Raw genomic sequence first — 20,553 nt, 5'->3', positions numbered from 1 at the left:
TCGCACAAGTCGTCATTCCGTTAATAATCCTGTACTCGCTTGTCACAATTGTGCGCCTTTGTTTCAATCGTTACATATTTTTTAAACCTTTTTAATGATCCTGTTAGCTTTGACATTAAGGTCAAAATTTGAAAAAATAGAATTACAATTTTTGCTGAAAATGACCAAGTTCAACGGACTCGCAACGGTAATAGTAAAGTGTAAGTACAACAGCATACAGACCCCGTACAGACTATGGCTTATATCATGTAATATAGACTGTCTTGCAATGAGCACTCACATATAGGATTTCCAGTCAAAACTAGATGCATGAGATCTCATTGCAAGACAATGTAGGCTGTATGGGGTATAAGGCAAAGCGGCTACAAAATTGCTATATAATGGAACGTTTCATCGATATTGTGCGCATACTTTGCAAAGGTGGCCGACCACTTCGTGAACATTCTGGGAAAGTATGCCTCCCAGTTGGTGGCTAATTACGATCCTGTGCCGGAAAACACGGAAGTGTAGAGGCTCTGCCTAGATCCGCACACTTCCTTAAGGATGTTCCTTCAGTTCCGTCCTAGGTTCCGTCCGGTACCGGTATTGAGTTCTATTGGGATTAGTTAGCTCCGACTATCGAATGCGCGTCCTGTTCCATCCGAGTTCTCCTTTCTCTACCCTTTTTACCGTTCTTCTTCCAAAACTCTCCAGCTGTCATCTTCCCGCTCTTTTTTAACCAAGGTTCTCTCAATCATCAGGTATGTTATATTTAAAGGCAAGGTTGTTAATATATAAGGTGTGTTTATTTGGTATGGAGCCCTACACTCCTACCATTCTTTAAATTGATATTGATACATCAATATGTAATGTAGTCCTTTAGACGACTTGACTCAACTCTAGTTCTTAATCCCTCATTTACATTTTTCTCATTGCTCAAATCTGTTACCAAATCTTTCACATTCACCGGATCATGATTCAGATATAGTTCCGGTGCCAGTACTTGTTCTTCATCACTCAGTTCCAATGCATCAACGATCTGTTTATCTCTTGGTAGAATCTTCAAATGCGCAGCACTCCTGTTATATACTTTCCCAGATGAAGATGAACGGATGGTTACGTCCATTCCTTTCTTCTTAATAACAACGAACTCTTCCGGGGAAAATTCCGCACTCAATTTGTTTTCCTTCCTCATACGCTTGGCTAAAACTGTATCTCCGACCTCTACGCCACTGGGTCTTGCTCTCCGCCGGTTATCGGCATAGCTCTTTCCCTTTTTCCTTTTCCATCATGTCGCGATCCCTCACTGCTTCATCAGAGCTAGCTACAGAAGGAACCGATGAAGGAACATTAGGCAGTTTTGTGCGCGTACGGCGCCCGAACATTAGTTCTGATGGTGCTCTACCAGTGGTTGAATGTATAGCCGAATGATACATTAACAAATATTGACGCAGCTCCTTGCGCCAATTCTGACCAAGTTCCTGCGCTATCCTTAGCCGCTTCATAATAGAGCGATTTTGTCGCTCTACTTCGCCATTCATCTGTGGCCAGTAGGGTATCGTACTTTCCAAATGAATGCCGTATTCCTCACAAAATCTTTTGAATTCCTCAGACGATAGCTGTGGACCGTTGTCTGCTCGAAGAGATTCGGGAACTCCATAGCGTGAAAATATAATCAACAGTTCTCTGATGGTTGAAGCACTAGAAATATCTTGCATTTCGACGACCTCTAGGTATCTACTGTAATAATCGACGCATACCAGTAGATGTTCACCCTCAGGTAGAGGTCTCAAAAAGTCAATTGCTATTTGTTCCCATGGACGAGCAGGAAATTCTTTTCTTATCATTGGTTCCGGAGGATTTGGCGTCGATACTAAGGAGCATCCACGACAGGTTTTCACATATCTTTCAACATGTAAATCCATCTTCGGCCACCAGACATTGGCGCGCAAATGCCCTTTCATGATCCGAACTCCCGGATGACCCTCATGAGCGAGTTGCAACACCCTTTGCTGGAGATTTTGAGGCACCACAATCCGATCAACTCGTAACAGTACTCCGTCCACAAAACATAGCTCGGAAAATATCATTCTATACGGCAGCGGTAGTTCATCTGCTACACCTAATTCCAGAGCTTGATCAATTTGACTAATCACTTCATCTGCTTTACTAGCTTCCTGAATTTCATGCCACTTCAAGGCAACTGCAGATGCTGCAGAAGAGATTATTTCCCTGACCATCAGTTCTTCTGCTTCATCAAAGGGTTTGGGTACGGATACCGATAATCTAGACAAAACATCAGCAATGTTCGACGGGCCTGACGTATGGACTACTTTATACTGAAAACCTTGTAATCGCAAAACCCATCGCTCAATGCGAGCACATGGACGCTATAATGGTGTGAATAGAAAAGTCAATGCCTTACAGTCGATCACCAGATTGAATTCTCTACCGATTAGATAGTTTTGAAATCGCTCAACACTCCAAACTAATGCCAATGCTTCTTTCTCAGTGTGACAATACCGTCTTTCAGTATCTGTGAGCGATTTCGATGCGTAACAGATTACACGAGATTGACCCCTGTTGTCCGTTTGAATGAGTACCGCGCCTAGTGCGAAAGGACTAGCATCGGCAACTACCGACGTTTCTTCTTGTGTGTTATAAAATCCTAGACACTTAGCATTAGCCATGCTGCTTTTTATTCGGTTGAAGGACTGCTCTTCCGCCTCATCCCAATGAAATTTGGTCCCTTTTTGTGTCAATTTCCTTAATGGTTCATCAATGTCAGCTAAATTGGGAATGAACTTTCCCATATAATTAGCTAGACCGAGAAAGCTTCTTACCTCACTTTCATTAGATGGACGACGAAAAGTCTTCACGGCATCCCTCTTCATAGCCGAAGGTTTTATACCATGGATATCGATTTTGTATCCGAGGAAATCAAATTCTGTAACCCGCAGCTTACATTTATCCCAGTTCAAGATAATTCCTCTTTCCTTGAATCTTTCAAGAACCTAGAACAAGGATTTTTTTTTTAGAAACATACGTAACACAAGTTCAAGTATATTTATTAATTCAATCATTAGTATACCTCATACCTTATTCAGCCGCAGATCGTGTTCCTCCAAAGTATTGCCTTCGACGCCCACATCGTCGAGATACCAGTATGCTCCTTCACAGTCAGCCAAGATTTCATCCATGGTTCTCTGGAAAATCTCTCGCGCCGAAACAAGACCAAACGGGAATCGTTTAAATCTGTACAGACCGCGATGAGTGATGAATTAACGCTTGGTTGACACGTCTCAAGTCCACACAAAACCGGATTGCTCCATTCGCTTTGTTAGCGACTACCAAGGGAGAGACCCACGAAGCCGGTCCTTTATTGACCTCAATAATATCCCTTGCCAGTAATTCATCCAATTTCTCGTTAACGGCATTTTCCAGAGGAATGGGAATTCTTCGCAAAGGTTGAAAAATCGGCTCCATTTCTGAGTTCATCTGAATGTGAACCTGAATGCCCGAGATCTTCGAGAAAGGTCCCATTCCGACTATTCCGTCGTCGGCAATATGGTCGACTTCCACACCAACTTTCAAAATCCCGAGTTGCTTAGATGTATCATCTCCTAGCAAGTTCCGCTGACCGTTCTTTGTAACAAAGAATTCCGCATTGACCGAGCGTACACCAACCTTCACGATCGCTTCAAACGTACCAAGGATTTCCAAAGGTTTATCACTCCCATACGCTTTGAGGATCTTCTTGCTTCCATTTTCGCATCTGTTAATCCGTACTTGCTTCCGTTTCAGTTCATCCCAGGTTTCCGTGGTGATCAGATTCACGTCTGATCCTGAATCAACGAATACCTCCACTATAACTCCTCCAATGCCGCATTCAAACACATTCGATTGGTTGCCAGTGTGGAAAGTGTAATAAACCTTGTTTGCTTGATCATCCGTATCAGACCTACGGTCGTGTTCAGTTTCATCGATATTCTGAACCGCCTGTACTTTCTTAGCTGGTGTTGAAGTCTGATGAGTACCCGGGCGCTTTCGGCAAACTTTTTCAAAATGTCCAATACCTTGGCATCTGCGACAAGCTCTACCCTTGGCAGGGCATAACGGAGCTTTCGACGTGTGTCCGTGAAAGCCGCACGGGTAGCACAGTACTCTCATCTCGGTATTGCCGATTCTATTCGGCTTGGAGAAGAAACCACTGACGACTCGATCCTGCTTCCGTTCGGATCTTGTCCTTTCCGTTTTCAAAACCTTGCAAACCTCTACTTGGCTGCGATCCCTAGCTTCGACAACGTTCATTTCCTTCTCTTGAATACGGACGCTCTCAAGGGACACTCCCAGAGCTTCAATATCAGGAAGTGATTGATCTTTTTCGAGAATTTTGCGTCGTAGTTCTTGCGATGTACATCCTTCAACAATGACGTCAACAAGCATCATCTCCTCAATGCTGCTTCTGATCTCCAGGGAATATTTTTCAAGTCCACACTCCATCAGTTGTTGACGTAGCCGAAGAACGTAATGAGCGAAGCGCTCGTTCGGAGATTGCGGCATACTCCGTAGCTTATGTCTCTCAAGGACGCCCTGTTTACGAGGCTTGAAATATTGATCCAGGCGGTCGATTGCTAAATCATACCAGGTTTTCTGTAGCATCACCAATGGGAAATCTTCGATACGCTCCAGACTTTTAAATACTTTCTGGAGTTGCGGTCCGCCAAAATGCAACATCTTAGCTCGCTGATTTGATATGACTCGAAGTAGTATTCTAACGATCCTTTCCATTCTTGCCACTCCTTGGCTAGCTTTCCGCTTTCGATCTGTTCGCAACGGAACATTGGAATCGGGCGGCTTTCATCCATCTGAAACCACAAGCAACATATAATTCATATGCGTTTCTTTTATATGCTTATTTATTTATTTTTTTTTTTTTTAAAGCATGTTACTTGTTGGGTGAAAGAATTGAATCTTTTGACCTTGAGCGTAGTGAGTAGACGAAAATTACCAACTACACCAGGCTTCCACCCTTAAAAAAACATCTCAATTTCAGATTAAGCTCACTCATATAAAATATTGCCTTCGTACAGGGCCCCCTCATTTTAGGCCTTAACGCACTAGAATCAACAATCAATACGAAACTAACGATTTTAAATTGGCTCACCACTTTAGTAGCCTATTGGTCCCAAGCAAACGGTTAACGTACCCTATTCTAGTTGAAATTCTATTACTACACTATGTTTGTTTTGATTCGCTATGAAAGTTTGACAGATAACATCAGGGGTGTGTGGAATCATGCAGAACATGCAGGGGTGAGTGAAATAGCTTGGGACTGCTTGGGACCGTTGTTCTGGTACTGAGTGAGCCAAAAATAATAATGATTTTCTTCGGGACCCAGTGGTCTTAGAGTTACCTCTATGCTAGAATCATGTCAACTTAACACCGGGTCCCCAACAACGGTCCATCTTTCTATGCCCTCTCACACTAGAAACTTTCCTTAATACCGAGCCCCCTAGCCACGGCCGTCATTCTAGGCCCTTACGCACTAGAATCTTTTCAACTTAACACTGGGCCCCCTAGCCACAGTTCATCTTTCTAGGCCCTCTCGCACTAGAACTTTACTTCATACCGGGCCCCCTAGCCACGGTTTTCATTCTAGGCCCTAACGCACTAGAATCTCTTTTTTTTTCACCGTTTGCTTTCGGAACATCACTTTTAGATTTCAATCATTCCAAGAACACCTCTAGCTAATAACAACAACCGCAGTTGAAAACGGCATCCAGAAATCTGCATCTCCATACAGCAACATTAAAAAAAAAACAACACTGTCAGTGCACAACTTTGCCGTCCGCTCGTCTTGCCAATCTCTATCACACACGCCTATACGAAAAAAAAATCAAGTATTTTTTTTTTCAGAACAAGCGCTCGGCTTACGCAAGCATTTAAAAAAAAAGTGTGCCTGGCACGCGCTTCTTTTTCTTTTTATTTTCGAAAATTTGTTTTACTCACCATTGATCCTCGTTGCCAGGTGTAGAGGCTCTGCCTAGATCCGCACACTTCCTTAAGGATGTTCCTTCAGTTCCGTCCTAGGTTCCGTCCGGTACCGGTATTGAGTTCTATTGGGATTAATTAGCTCCGACTATCGAATGCGCGTCCTGTTCCATCCGAGTCCTCCTTTCTCTACCCTTTTTTACCGTTTTTCTTCCAAAACTCTCCAGCTGTCATCTTCCCGCTCTTTTTTAACCAAGGTTCTCTCAATCATCAGGTATGTTATATTTAAAGGCAAGGTTGTTAATATATAAGGTGTGTTTATTTGGTATGGAGCCCTACAGGAAGGTGCCAAAAATTTTCAGTACACAAGTAACCGTATTCAAAATGACATGATTACGTCGTTGCACAATGTAATGTTGCGGAACATTGCGAAAACCTTGCGAGGAAAACCAGTGGCAATCATTGCAGATGAGACGAGCGATTGTGGCCACCACGAGCAGTTGGCGATTGTCATCAGGTATATTGATAATGATCGACCGACGGAAACATTCGTGGGTGTGAGACGGGTGTTGAAAACAGACGCGACGACCATCTTCAATACCATTTCTGAGGTCCTGACAGCGATGCAGATTTCTTGGGAGCAGTTGATGGCAGTATGTTTTGACACAATGGCTGGCAGCACTGCTGGAGTACAAGCCAAGTGCAAGGACAAAAACAGCAATATACTTTTTTGAAGAACTTTGAGTGTGTTGGTTTATTTCCTTTTAATTCCGTTATAATTGCATATCTTTGATAGGCACGCGTATGTCGTCTGCTACTTGCAGACTTCATTAGTGCCAAGTACTCAACACCACTGATCAAGATTGGATTGATCAAGAGCAATATACTGTTTGCTCACTGCTATGCTGATTGAACCTTGTACTTGTCGACGCAGTGTGCATGCGAAATGAGAATGCGATTCTGATTGGTCATTTATGTCGGTTTGTCGGTGCTATCACCATCACCTGATGTAACTTAAGATGAATCCAAACACCAAGGCAACAACATTGCAGCAAATGTATTACGCATTTCCCACTAAACTAGACAAATAAGCGCGTTTTCACTTATTAAAAAGTGTGATAAAAGTGCACGTTTACGTCAAATCGTTTGGCTGTCTTCGGTGCACTTATTCCTTATTAAGTAAGAAATAAGTGCACCGAAGACAACAAAACGATTTGACGTAGACGTGCACTTTTATCACACTTTTTGCATTTTTGGAGCAGACCAGTTTTAGTTGCAACCAACAATATCATTTCGGTTATTATTGCAACCATTTGACGAACCGACCATCATCGACATTGTCGATGGGATTAAAATGCCAATTCCATTGGTGTCTGAAAGCAGTTTGCATTGCAGAAGATAAACCACAACCGGAGCAAAAAAGTAATAAAATTAGCTAAATTGAACAGTACAGAAACAGTGGTGGATGGACAGCACTATCCACCACGCACTTTGAAGTACTCCCCATCCCCAGATTAAATGCACCATAGGAAAAAAATTGCCCCTGGTTAACAAGATTCCTGTGCACGCTAGTGGTTTTACATGCATAGTACTTCTACGATATATTCCGGCATCTTGTGTTTCCACTTCACACGATTTGTGTGGTAACTTCCTAAGAAGAGTAGCCTTCTCCCAATCTGGCATCATATCTGGTCTACGGTGCACAATTACATTGTCGCAAACCCGCAATTTTTCACTGGTTGCAGCTTATTTGTGTTTCGAGAAATTTCGCTTCTTGTATCCCTTGAAAAAAGGCGTTGATTTGGACTGGATCCAATAGCATTAGAAGTGTTCCGATGTTGTTATAAGGCCTTCCAAAAATTCGTACCACTCTTCGAGCACTTACGGTATAACCATAGATGTAACAGTACCGTTGTACCAACCGGTGGAAACCAGCTAAGGTACACTGGGGAAAACATACGCAGTTCGCTAAACCAAGAATATCAAATTTACTTTGGTACATTTATCAAAAGTTCAAATCTATTTCAACGCATTACTTTAGATAGCTATTAACCGATGTAATTTTCATTCTTCATTAAGCGAGGATTCTACGTAAAATGACAATGACGACGAATAAATGTACCTTCTAATTAAATACGAACTAATACAGAACCAAAGATGCGATCTGAGTGTTGGATATTCACATCGAAGCTTTATTAAATTTTATAGATAGACAGACCATTTAGTAAGTTGGTAGAATTGAACTTTTTGAAAGTTTCCATTTTCTTTTGCTTAGTAAGAGAACACAGCTCCCTGAGTGGACTAGTGTGGGCATTTACTTGACCGGTTTCATCTGCCAGAGACCGTCATTTAGATAGTGGCAGTTCTCCACGCCAACCCCCTTGTTGACCTTAGCTCTGAAAGAAGATTCGGAAATTACCGCATGTTTTAATCATAAACTGATTAGATTTTTTCTCACATATCATCCGTGGACAGCGTCGTCTGACCGATAGCCAGTGCATGGTTCTTCCCCTCGGCCATAATGGCCACCACCGTACCCTTGTCGACCTTGGTCATGCAGGCACCGGGCGAGGTCAACCCAGGGCACATGATGTTGGCTCCGCTCAGCACAAACCGAATGGCACCCTTGTCCACCTGCTCCATCGGCAGGAAGAGTGGATACTTGTGGTACAGTCGCAACGTGGGCATCCAGGAACCCTCCCGGTGCCGGAAAAACAACTGCTCGCCGACGCTGTTCACCAGGATTTCAATGTGGTCATGGCTGAAATGGAGTGGGTGGGCAGTTTGTCTGGTGAGAGCTTGAAATGCGGGAGGAAGACTTAGTGTCGAACTTACCATTTCACAATGCGAAACTGGTCCTTCTTGGGCAGCACAAGGTCGATGTGGCCTTCGACGTGCGGATATTGCTCGATAAGCTTGTTCCGGATGCCCTTCTGGACCGACGATTTCAGCTGCTGAACACCGGAGATGCTCTCCTTTTCGTCAAATCTGTGCATTAAAATCGGAATTGTTAAAGCGAAATCACCGGAGTTGTTTTGAATGACAACTCACTTTTTAAACATCCTAATCAACTAGATCTAAGGATTAGCCTAAGGAAATATCGGACTGACTAAATCAGTTTATTTTAAATAGTGAACGATGGAAAAGAGCTTGCTTCACAAAAATCTGTAAAACTCGCGATTTTTGTTTTCCTCGGCACGTTCAGCACCAAAGCGAATGTACGTTGTGACGTTTGTACACACAAAAAACTTAAACTACCCAAAGTTGGCGTTTTTTCTACCCTAATGTGAGATTAGCGACCGACAAACAGACATGGAACTTCAACTTAACTATTGTTCGAAATTTGCTTAACGACGTGTTTGGGATGAAAAGTTCGACTGAATGGGTTATTGTTCGTTTATGGTATTAGTTTATTAGGGATACCCTAATAAAAAATACCATAAACGAACGATAAACGAAATTAAATAACTATTCCACATATGGTTTAGATGATACTCCTAACACTAAATAAGCTAAATAAATATAACAAATTTAGTAAGGCAGATATTCTCAATTTTTCCGAGTGAATTGAACTTACTTTTCTTAATTTTTTGCCGTAGTTACATTACAAATGGTTTATTCAATTTTGAGTTACGTAAGGAATTTTACTCAGTTTTGTTAAAAGTAGAGTTACTCAGGCTGTTTTCCATTTTCTGAATCTTCACTTAAATTAAACAGATGACAAATTTTCAAATAAACCGGCTATTCTACCAGACATATTTCTAGCAGAAAAGGAATCAAATTTTACAAAAACCTTTTCGAAAAATTGGACAACTGAGATATTTTCCAACATTATTGTTTATTTTCGAAGTGTCAAATTCAAGTTAAAATTCTCCTTAGTAATGCTTCAGTAATGCTTCAATGGAACACAGCTTCAGTGCTATGAGATAGTTACGTCGCTTTTTACGAAACTGAGTATAATTTGTATGGAGAAAAAAAGAGAGTGAGTCAACATGACATTGTCTCTGAGCTACTTTCGATGAGCGTGCGCTGTGTGATTCTACTGACGGACGGTATTGTAGAAGCCGGTTGAGCTCGACGACGTGAACTTAGACTAAACGCTTGTAAGGTTCCAAGCATCAGAATGTTTAGAAGTAAACAAAACAAAAGTGAAATTAAAGCGGCTTTGAAATTATTTTGAATTTTTGCAAACATTGCCTAGTTTTATATCGTGAAAATGGACATATTACATCCCCATATACTAAGTAAACAGCAGCTGTTGGATATTTTTCGGCAGGTGAGTTGATTTTTGCATAAATAAGATTTGTAAAAGTATCGGTAATGTTATAGCTTTTAACACAGCAAAAAAGTTGTTGCATATTACATGGAAACTATTGCACCCAGGTCTTTCCGTCAGTTGTGTAATATTACGTTGTACGATTTACACAGTTTTTGCGAACACCGATGTAATTTAGTATTTTTTTTTTGCAGTATACATCAAAGTTTGATAACATCGGCTTGAATTTCGTCTGATCAGAACACACTTTTTTTTGCTGTGTAAAGCTGTTTCTTGTATCATAACAAACAACAGTCAGACTTGTGAAATCACGGTTTATTCGATCCGTATTTATTTTCACCGTTGCTATAGTTCAATTCAGTTTCCTCAAAGACTGCTCTCAATTTCAGCGGCACATTATGATTCCCCGCTTGGAGGAATCGACCCGGGATGAACTGATAAACCTGTACATGAAATACCTTCTTCCTCAGCCCCGGAGGGGGTCATCCTCCAGTACAACCGAACAAAATTCCTCCCACCTGCAGCAAGATGTGGAGATGACAGATGATTCCCCGAAATCCGTCACCAGTCGGAAATCGGGCTCCAACGTACGAAACCGGATCGTATACTCGGAAAGTCCGGTCGATAACGTTAGTCATGGGATGAAACGTATTAAACTTATTAGTAGCATTAGCAGCAGCAGCATCGGTAGTGCAAATGCAAGCAGTCCCACTCCGGTCATAATTAAGCGAGCGCTCGAAATTAGTCCCAGTAAGAGTAACTGTAGTGGAAGCACGATGAGCTCAGCGCCTAGCAAGAGACAGAAGATAACGTGGCCATAGTCTACATGGCTAGCTGGAGCTTGATGACACAATAGTATTTTATTTGAACGCTTATGAGGTAAATTTAAGTAATAAACTTGATTTTAATTGATATTTGCTTGTTTCAGGACTGATGGTTTTGAAGAACTTTTCCCTGAAACGTTTCTTTAACCAAGATCACTGTGAGTCGCCGTAGAAAGAGTTTTTAGTTTGTGTTTGCGAAAAATCTGGCAGATTCCTATGTTAATTTGTCGTGCCATATTTCTCGCGTCACTTTTCAAATAGACCAATGTAACATATCCGCCATTTTGAGAAAAATCGAAGTTGAAGTTCGACAGATTATTATTTTAACTGTTGAGAAACAATATATTTTGCAATACTATTTTTACTCTGGTCAGTGAATAATAACGTTGAAAATTCTGTAGAAACTGTAAAATCTCAATTTTACTTTGAATGTCATGCTACAATATAGAAAGAAAAAAAAACACATAGGACGTTTTGACTAGCCAAGTCGTACATCGGACATGTTGCATTGGACGATTTTTCTTAATGACATAATCAATGAGTGTTACATTGAACGTTTTGTTCTACATGATACTAGATTCCCTTTCACAGATTTCAGAATAGAGTACCTAACCCTTGACCTAACCTTTGCCATGCCCCACCTTTAGAAAATAAGCACCATCATGTTAGGCAGTTAAAATTTCCGAAGTAACAATCACGTACCTATCTCTTCAAACTGTACATTGAATAATTTTTGACCTATGATTATCTCAAACAAATGAAAGTATATTTGAATGGGTGTTTTTGTATCACGTACAATGATAGAAGAGCAATAGTTTGAATTGTAGAGTACGATTGAAACACGTATTTATTGGTTAACGTTATATCAACATTATACAGTGGAATGAATTTTATTTTATATTTTCTCTTTACAACAGTGACAGATTATCACAGACTACTGCGTTATTCAATATTCCTCCGTAATCCGAGACACCTAATAGTTTGCAAAACTGTTGTTGTTTCTGAACGGCTAATGGCTTTGTGAAACCATAAGCTGGTTGCTCCATGGACGGAATGTACATCAGCTGCGTTGCTCATTCCCCCTTATTCTGCGAGTCACGTGACTCTCTGTCACCGGTGAGGTGACAATTGTCACCTCGTGTGAGGCTCTCCACTCACTCCATGTAAATCAAATGGAGAGTCACCTCACACGAGGTGACTATTGTCACCTCACCGGTGAGAGAGAGTCACGTGACTCGCAGAATAGGGGGGATTGTTGTAGGCTATCGTGCACAAAGACGTAACGAATGCTAACATGCTTCGTGCGAGGGTTGTATGAGCCATTATTCGTGATGCAGATTGCAGAAAGGTTGTCACAATTGATAATTACTGGCTGCTGCTCGAATATCTGCGACCGCAAGTTGTTCCACCACATTGATTCCTGAATTGTTCGAGACAGGGCCATATACTCTGCTTCACAGGATGAAATAGCAACGGTTGAGTGGGCTGCTTTTTCAAGTTCCACGATATGGCTCCACCTTGTAGCGTGAACTCGTAACCAGTCATTGACCTTCGGTTATCTGGATCTCCTCCCCAATCGGCATCGCTAAATCCGACTAGTTCAGATGATAAATAGAATACTCCAACTTCTCCGTCGATGTTTCTTTCAAGTACCGAATTATCTTCTTGACGGCCCCCCAATGCTGACGTCCAGGATTGGCGCTGAACTGACTAGCTGCATTCACCGCAAAAGCGATGTCCGGACGAGTCATCTGGGCTACGAAAGACAGACATCCAACAGCTTATTTGAAAGGAACTTTCTTCCTTCTTCATCTCTTCGGCTTCGTTCTGGTTTCTCGGTCCCATGGATTTGTCCAGTCTTAAACTGGGATCAGCTGTCGTTGCTACAGGATACGATTCGGTCATTCCAAAACGCTGAGCCAGAGCTTTCCTTCTGCTTGATTCCTCGTAATCCGGATGCCCAAACAGTACTTGGCTTCTCCGAGATCTTTCATCTTGAATCGTTCGCTCAAATACGTCTTCACCTTTCGCTTCAGATTCTGATAGTTGGTGAAGATCAGAACATCGTCTACGTAAATAGTGACAAACATCAGCTTGTCTCCACACATCATCCAGTACAGGCAACAATCTACTGAGGAACGAATCAGTCCGAACTTCTGAAGCACGCCATCTAGCTGCGCAGCCGTAAAGAGCTTTCTTCAAGCGGCATACCTTTCCATTCCGATGGTCTATCCCCTGCGGCTGCAGCATGTAGATCTCCTCAGCGTTCAGCTCTCCTTGCAAAAAGCTGTAACTGCGTCCATCTGATCGATGTCTAGATCATATTTCACCGCCAACGCCATGAGGTGAAGAATCGTCGCATACCGTACTACGGGAGAGAACACCTCGTCGTAATCTAGTCCTGGCCTCTGCGAGCATCCTTTCACGACGAGACGAGCTTTGTACCGCTGAATGGTTCCATCAGGTCCACGCTTCGCTTTGAACACCCATTTGTTCCGAATCGCTTTCCGCCCCTCTGGCAGATCCGCAAGCACCCACGTGCTGTTCTCGCTCAGTGACCTCAGCTCATCGTTCATCGCTTGAACCCAATAATCTCTGTCAGGCCGTTGCAGAACTTCTTCGTAAGTCGTTGGATCGTCCATCGCACATTCACCGTTCGTTAAATCAGGAGGTAACTGGGGGGAAATGGTATCTCCAGAATATGCTCCAAGGCTAATATAATCATTGTACTTGCCTGTATAACTGCACTCCCAATCGCTGCGCCTTAACCCTTGATGCGAATCAGCTGGTCTTAGGAGCGCGTTTTCAGCTGCATCCGAAACCTCCTCGATGTCTTCATCTTCACCATCAGAAGAAACTACAACGACTTCGTATTGCTGCTCTTCATTGTTTCCATCAGCAGCGCTGATTAGTACCAACAACTGTTGGAAATTCAGCTCCATGAACTCCACTGCCATTTTGATCACTCGTTAGGCTTGGACTTGATTCACCTTCTGCTAGGACTACAACATCTCGACTTATTTGAAACTCACCGCTGCCAGGATCGTACAAACGGTAGCCTTTGGTGTTCTCACAATAGCCGACGAAGATCGCTTTTCTGGCCTTGGCATCGAACTTCTTCCGCTTCACTTTCGGAATGTGTGCCATCACTTGAGTTCGAAAAATCTTGAGATGCCGGCCGTTTACGATTGTCGGGCATAAGTCAAAATTAAGTGTCATGTCGGCAGAACGCATGAACCGCACGTTGGTGGAGAAAGCACGGTGCATGCTCAACGATGCAAAGCTTGGTAAGCAGTTTTGGGCGGAAGCAGTTTCGACAGCTGCCTATCGGGTCAATCGATGTCCAACGCGGTCATTGGAGAACATAACCTGTACTAAAGTTGAAAAGACGCATCTGTGTCACTTGAAAATTCATACATGTTGTAGTACTTCGGACCCGTATTAGAATAAATTACGATAATTAGACTTATCAAACTTCAGCTTTATTAATAATCTTCAGACCGACGTGTACTCTCTCTTTGATAGCCATTCACTCTCTGTCTTCCTTACCTCCTGTCGCTACCATCCACAGTTACCATAACGAGGGGCTAGCAGATTCACTCCGCTACCACACATGTAAACCACACAAACACAAGCTGTTCTGGCAACACTGGCCGTTGCCCTGGCCGAATCAAGTGATGAGGGCCAAATCCGCGACTCGTCGGAAGACCGTGCGAGCAGCGACTATTCAGAAGATTGTGGAAGCAGCGACTCGTCGGAAGATCGTGCGAGCAGCAAGCGACCTGGCAGTGTGCGTGGTAACGGAGCTGGTGACGGGTCGGGGCGAACCGGCGGTCGAATCTCGAGGGATCAGCTGGCCGCTAGAAAAGCGATTTCGCACCTTCCAAAATTTCGTGGAGAACCGGAAGTTTGGCCGCTGTTTATTAGCAGCTTCGAATATACGACGGAAGCATGTGGGTTCTCAAACCTGGAGAACTTGAAGCGACTGCAGGACTGTTTGCAAGGTGACGCGCTCGAAGCAGTGAGGAGTCGGCTCGTTCTGCCGAATTCCGTTCCGAACGTGATTTGTGACCTACGGAATCTATTCGGAAGGCCGGAGAAGCTGCTGAAGTCGCTGCTGACGAAAGTGAGGAACGCTCCAGCGCCGAGAGCTGATCGACTGGAGATGTTCGTTAAATTTGGGATTACGGTGAAGCAGTTGTGCGACCATCTTGAGGCTGCGCGACTCAACGATCATCTTAATAACCCGATGCTGGTACAGAAGTTGGTTGACAAGTTACCACCGAGTTACAAACTGGATTGGGTGCGGTACAAGCAAGGAAAGGAAGATAGTCCGCTGAGGATGTTCACGGATTTCATGACTGAAATAGTATCCGACGTGTCCGAGGTGACGGAGTTTTCTACGCTGTCGGTGAACGAGCGAGCGTCGCATGGGCGAGAGAATCCTAGAAAGAAGGAGTTTGTGCATGTGCACGACTCTGAGCAGAAGCAGAGCGAAGAACTACGCAGAGAGGTGGTCAGCCGTCCTTGCTGGATTTGTAAACGGACGGATCACATGATCAAGAGCTGCGAAGAGTTCAAGCAGATGAACATTGCGCAACGACTAAGGGAAGTGGACAAGCAGAAACTGTGTGGAATCTGTCTTAACAAGCACGGTGGAAATCGTTGTTTTTTGAAAATCCGGTGTATGGCGCGGAACTGCCAAGGCAATCACCATCCTCTATTGCATCGGGTGGAAGAATCTGTTCAATTGCAGAAAGCCAAATCAGACTGCACGGTGATTTTCCGGATGATGTCGGTGACGCTATATGTCGGTAAGCGACAGTACGACACTGTTGCATTTCTGGACGAAGGGTCGTCTGCTACGTTGGTGGACGATGGGGTGGCCAAACGGCTGAAGGCAGAAGGAACGCTTGAACCACTGATAGTCACGTGGACCGGAAACATCAACCGTTTTGAGAACGAATCGCGTAGTGTAGAGATGATGATGTCGGCGAAGGGCTCCAAGGAGAAGTTTTCGTTGTTCAACACACGAACGGTGTCCGAGTTGCAGTTGCCACAACAGAATGTACGATACGCTGAGGTGGTGAACCGTTATCCGCATCTTGTTGGAGTGCCGGTGAGAGATTTTCCGTCTGGACTTCCAACGATTCTAATCGGATTGGACAATCTCCATCTGTTCGCGCCGTTGGAGTCACGGGTCGGGGAACCTAACGAACCAATCGCTGTGCGGTCGAAAATCGGATGGACGATTTACGGATCGGAGAAACGGAAGCCGCGTGTCCATACTTACCTGAATCTGCATTGTGTCACACCAGTGAGTAACCAGGAACTGCATGACATGATCCGAAATCAGTACGTGCTGGATGAAACTGCAGCAGCATCATACGCACCCCCAGAACCAATTGAGGAGAAAAGGGCTCGCGAGATCCTTCAAGCGACGACAAAAAGGGTAGGTAATCGTTTCGAAACGGGCCTATTGTGGCGTGAAGATGAACGGCGATTTCCGGACAGCTACCCGATGGCCGTTCGAAGGATGCGAGCGCTTGAGCGAAAGCTTGGGAAAGATCCTGCGTTGAAACAGAAGGTATGTCAGCAGATTGAGGACTATCAGACCAAGGGCCATGCACACAAGATAACTGCAGAAGAACTAGCAGATACTCCAAGCTCGGTGGTGTGGTATCTTCCGTTGAATGTGGTGCTAAATCCGAAGAAACCTGGTAAAGTGCGCATGGTGTGGGATGCGGCTGCATCAGTTGGAGGAGTGTCGTTGAACTCGGAATTGGTGAAAGGTCCGGACATGTTGGTTCCCCTTCCGAAAGTTGTTTGCTGTTTCCGGGAAGGTCGAATTGCATTCGGAGGCGACATTCAGGAAATGTACCACCAGATGAATATTCGGTGTGAAGACAAGCAAGCACTACGATTTCTGTTCGGGACGGATGAAAGTGGAGCACCTCAAGGATACGTGATGGACGTGGCAACGTTCGGCGCCACGTGTTCGCCTTGCTCCGCCCAATATGTAAAAAATCTGAACGCGGGACAGTTCGCAGAGCAGTATCCAGAAGCAGCGGCAGCGATCATTAAGAAACATTATGTGGACGATTACTATGACAGCGTAGATACCGTCGAAGAAGCGATACGAAGGGCCAAGGAGGTGAAGTACATCCACTCGCAGGGTGGATTCCATATACGAAACTGGGTGTCTAACTCGGAGGCATTCCTAGAGGAACTCGAAGATCGCAGTGCAAATGGAGCAGTTCATTTTTCCCGGGATAAAGACGCCGAGTATGAGCATGTGCTGGGCATAGTTTGGAAGCCGATGGAAGACGTATTCTGTTTCGCAACTATGTCGAAAGCGGAATCCTTTATGGTTATCGGTGGCGAAGAGTATCCTACGAAGCGGATTATCCTCAGTTACGTGATGGCGCAATTCGACCCAGTGGGATTCCTCACTCCGGTTACTATACTTGGAAAAATGCTGATCCAAGATCTCTGACGGACCGGCTGTGATTGGGATACGAAAATCAATCAGATTTCCTTCGAAAAATGGCGGCGATGGATACAAATGATGAAGAACATCGGATCGTTCCAGCTACCGCGGAGTTATTTCGGAAATGCCAGATCAGATGAAGTTACGGACATACAGCTGCATGTATTCGCTGATGCAGGCGAGGCGGCGTACGGAAGCGTGGCGTATTTTCGGACAACTGTACGAGGTAAAGTGCAGTGTGCGCTGGTCATGAGTCGTGCCAAAGTGGCACCGTTAAAACAGATCTCAATACCGCGACTGGAGCTTCTAGCGGCCGTTTTAGGAGCACGTCTATCACGAATGGTGTTCGAGAGTCATAGCTTTACAATTGACCGGGTGGTGTATTGGATCGACGCAAACGTAGTGCTCTCATGGATTCGATCTGACCAGCGAAGGTATAAACAGTTCGTCGGGTTTCGGATCGGCGAGATACTCAGCCTAACGAAGTTGACGGACTGGCGTTGGGTGCCGTCAAGACTAAACGTGGCAGACCAACTAACGAAGTGGGGCAAGGAACCCGAAATGCATACTGACAGCACATGGGCGCGAGGACCAGCGTTTTTGTACAAGAGTGAGCAGGAGTGGCCAGAAAAGGAAATGCCACCAGCGAACACGATGGAGGAGCTCCGGATTCACCTCCTGTTACATGACGTGAAGGTGCCTGCGGTTTTTGTGGACGTAAACCGTTTCTCGAAGTGGACAGTGTTGGTCCGAACGATGGCGTGCGTGTTCCGTTTCGTGTCGAACTGTAAGCGAAGGATTGAAAAGCTGCCGATTGAGACGCTAAGAGCGACAAGCGGACAAAATAAAGCACGGAAGTCGAGAACCATTGCATCGGTCAGAGTTCCGTTGCAGCAAAAGGAGTACGAGAAAGCGGAGCAGTGTCTGCTGAAAGTGGCGCAGTCGGAGAGCTTCATCGACGAACTGAAAGTGTTAACGAGAAACAAGGATCGTCCGGTGAGCCAGTGGATGACTATCGAAAAGTCTAGTCCGCTATACAAGCTGACTCCGCTGATCGACGAGAATGGACTGATCCGGATGGAGGGTAGAGTGGAGCGAGCGGAATTTCTGCCATTCGATCTGCGATTTCCGGTGATTCTGCCGGATGACCATCGGATCACGAGGCTGATAGTTCAGCACTACCATGAGAAGAGTGCCCACGGGTACCGTCAAGCAGTGAAGAACGAATTGCGGCAGATGTATGTACATCCCGCACATAGATGCAGTAGTCAGGAAGGTATCAGCGTCCTGCGTATGGTGCAAGGTGAATCGTTGTCGTCCTGAAGTTCCTAGGATGGCTCCGCTGCCAGTACAGCGGGTCACACCGAATCTTCGTGCTTTCAGCTACGTCGGGGTCGATTATATGGGACCGTTCGATGTGACCGTAGGACGTAGATCAGAGAAGAGGTGGATTGCGCTGTTTACCTGTATGGTAACACGTGCGGTTCATTTGGAAGTGGCACATGGGCTGACCACCCAGTCGTGTTTGATGGCGATATATCGGTTTATTGGTCGCCGGGGCTGGCCGATCGAATTCTTCTCGGACAACGGGACAAACCTACGTGGAGCTAGTAAGGAAGTGGTGGAGGCTGTACAGGGCATTAGAGATGACTGTGCAGACCAGCTAACGAACGCGAGAACGAAGTGGACGTTCAATCCCCCCGCCGCACCTCACATGGGAGGCGTCTGGGAGCGCTTAGTCCGCTCAGTGAAGGAAGCGCTGACAGCGCTTGATGATGGAAGGCGACTAACGGACGAGATACTGCAGACAGCCATCGTTGAAGCGGAGGACATTATCAACTCCCGTCCGCTCACCTACGTGTCGCAGCAGTCCGACGAAGCAGAAGCGCTCACCCCGAATCATTTCTTGCGGGGAGCGTCAGCGAACCAGCCTGGTAGTATCCGTCCACCTCCCCATCCGGCAGTGGCCCTTCGGGATGCGTTTCAGCGTTCGCAGCAGTTGGCCAGCGTGATGTGGGAGCGGTGGATTAAGGAGTATGTGCCGTCGTTGAACCAAAGAACGAAGTGGTTCGGTGAGGCAAGACCGTTGCGAGCAGGAGATTTAGTTTACGTCGTGGAGGGTGCCAACCGGAAGTGCTGGATCCGCGGAATGGTGGAAGAGATCATCGTATCCGGCGACGGCAGGGTCCGTCAAGCATGGGTGCGTACCAATGCCGGAAGGTACAAACGAGCGACAGCGAAACTGGCCGTGATGGAGATAGCAGAGGGTAACCCTGAGCCGGATGTGGCTTCCCGGACAGAGTTACGGGCCGGGGAATGTTCTGGCAACACTGGCCGTTGCCCTCCTCCATCGCTGCAGTGAATTTGGACGATGAGGTAGTAAGTAGTATGACAGATGAAGTGACGGATTGAAGAGAGGAGGATAGATAGATGAATAAAAGATAATCTGTCAAAGAACGGAAGGTAGAAAATCACAAACAATACAGTATCGATTAGAAAGTGCTTAAAAGTGAGTTTTTTTAGTATTCTGTGCTTTGGGCATTTTGTAGAAAGTTTGTGGACAAATTTAGGTCAGTGGAGGTTACAAAACACGGAACGGCAAGCAGACGACTCACAGATAGGTAAAACGAGATAAACACTGTAACAAATTAATTAAATTAAAACACTGAATTTTGTAATAGGCGGAAAGAACATTTCAGAGCGGTCTAGGTAGAAGAAAGGTTGTTTGCAGAAGGAACAATAACTAAAATTGTGAGTACTTCAACTAAAACCACAAACACTATATTAAACGAATTCTTGCAGTTTGATCAACTTTATTTACGGTTGATTTACAAAAAAAACGGTTTTGTTTTTCTTTGATCCGAACACAAGCAATAAAGATCGTTTAAAGTTTAAAGTCAAAGGAGAACATAACGCCAGGAGAGACGTGGTCTGGAAAGAATTGAGGTGCGGCTTCTTTCCAGACCACGTCTCTTCTGGCGTTATGTTCT

General features: G+C 44.7%; 4 protein-coding genes across 4 annotated transcripts; 3 read left to right on the top strand and 1 right to left on the bottom strand.

Annotated features, from left to right (window-relative positions):
• Positions 1-8,233: 8,233 nt before the first annotated feature.
• Positions 8,234-9,140, bottom strand: LOC135704055 (malignant T-cell-amplified sequence 1 homolog). The gene is made up of 4 exons (XM_065225474.1): positions 9,025-9,140; positions 8,809-8,961; positions 8,432-8,734; positions 8,234-8,369 (listed from the first exon to the last, which is right to left on the bottom strand). The coding sequence occupies exons 1-4, from the start codon at positions 9,033-9,035 to the stop codon at positions 8,288-8,290; spliced, it is 549 nt and encodes a 182-aa protein (XP_065081546.1). The 5' UTR covers positions 9,036-9,140; the 3' UTR covers positions 8,234-8,287.
• Positions 9,141-10,159: 1,019 nt separating this feature from the next.
• On the top strand, positions 10,160-11,092 carry LOC135704054 (uncharacterized). The gene is made up of 2 exons (XM_065225472.1): positions 10,160-10,249; positions 10,639-11,092. The coding sequence occupies exons 1-2, from the start codon at positions 10,190-10,192 to the stop codon at positions 11,068-11,070; spliced, it is 492 nt and encodes a 163-aa protein (XP_065081544.1). The 5' UTR covers positions 10,160-10,189; the 3' UTR covers positions 11,071-11,092.
• Positions 11,093-14,290: 3,198 nt separating this feature from the next.
• Positions 14,291-17,569, top strand: LOC135704092 (uncharacterized). Its single transcript, XM_065225520.1, has 2 exons — positions 14,291-14,360; positions 14,709-17,569. The coding sequence occupies exons 1-2, from the start codon at positions 14,291-14,293 to the stop codon at positions 17,567-17,569; spliced, it is 2,931 nt and encodes a 976-aa protein (XP_065081592.1).
• Positions 17,570-17,638: 69 nt separating this feature from the next.
• Positions 17,639-18,886, top strand: LOC135704091 (uncharacterized). The gene has a single exon (XM_065225519.1). The coding sequence runs from the start codon at positions 17,639-17,641 to the stop codon at positions 18,884-18,886; it is 1,248 nt and encodes a 415-aa protein (XP_065081591.1).
• Positions 18,887-20,553: the final 1,667 nt, after the last annotated feature.

Source organism: Ochlerotatus camptorhynchus, unplaced genomic scaffold (assembly GCF_037179485.1).
Source record: "Ochlerotatus camptorhynchus isolate MF236.1 unplaced genomic scaffold, CSIRO-AGI_Acam_v1.1 ptg000230l, whole genome shotgun sequence".
In the NCBI taxonomy this organism is placed as follows: domain Eukaryota; kingdom Metazoa; phylum Arthropoda; class Insecta; order Diptera; family Culicidae; genus Ochlerotatus; species Ochlerotatus camptorhynchus.
This window is presented reverse-complemented; position numbering and strand designations above follow the sequence as displayed.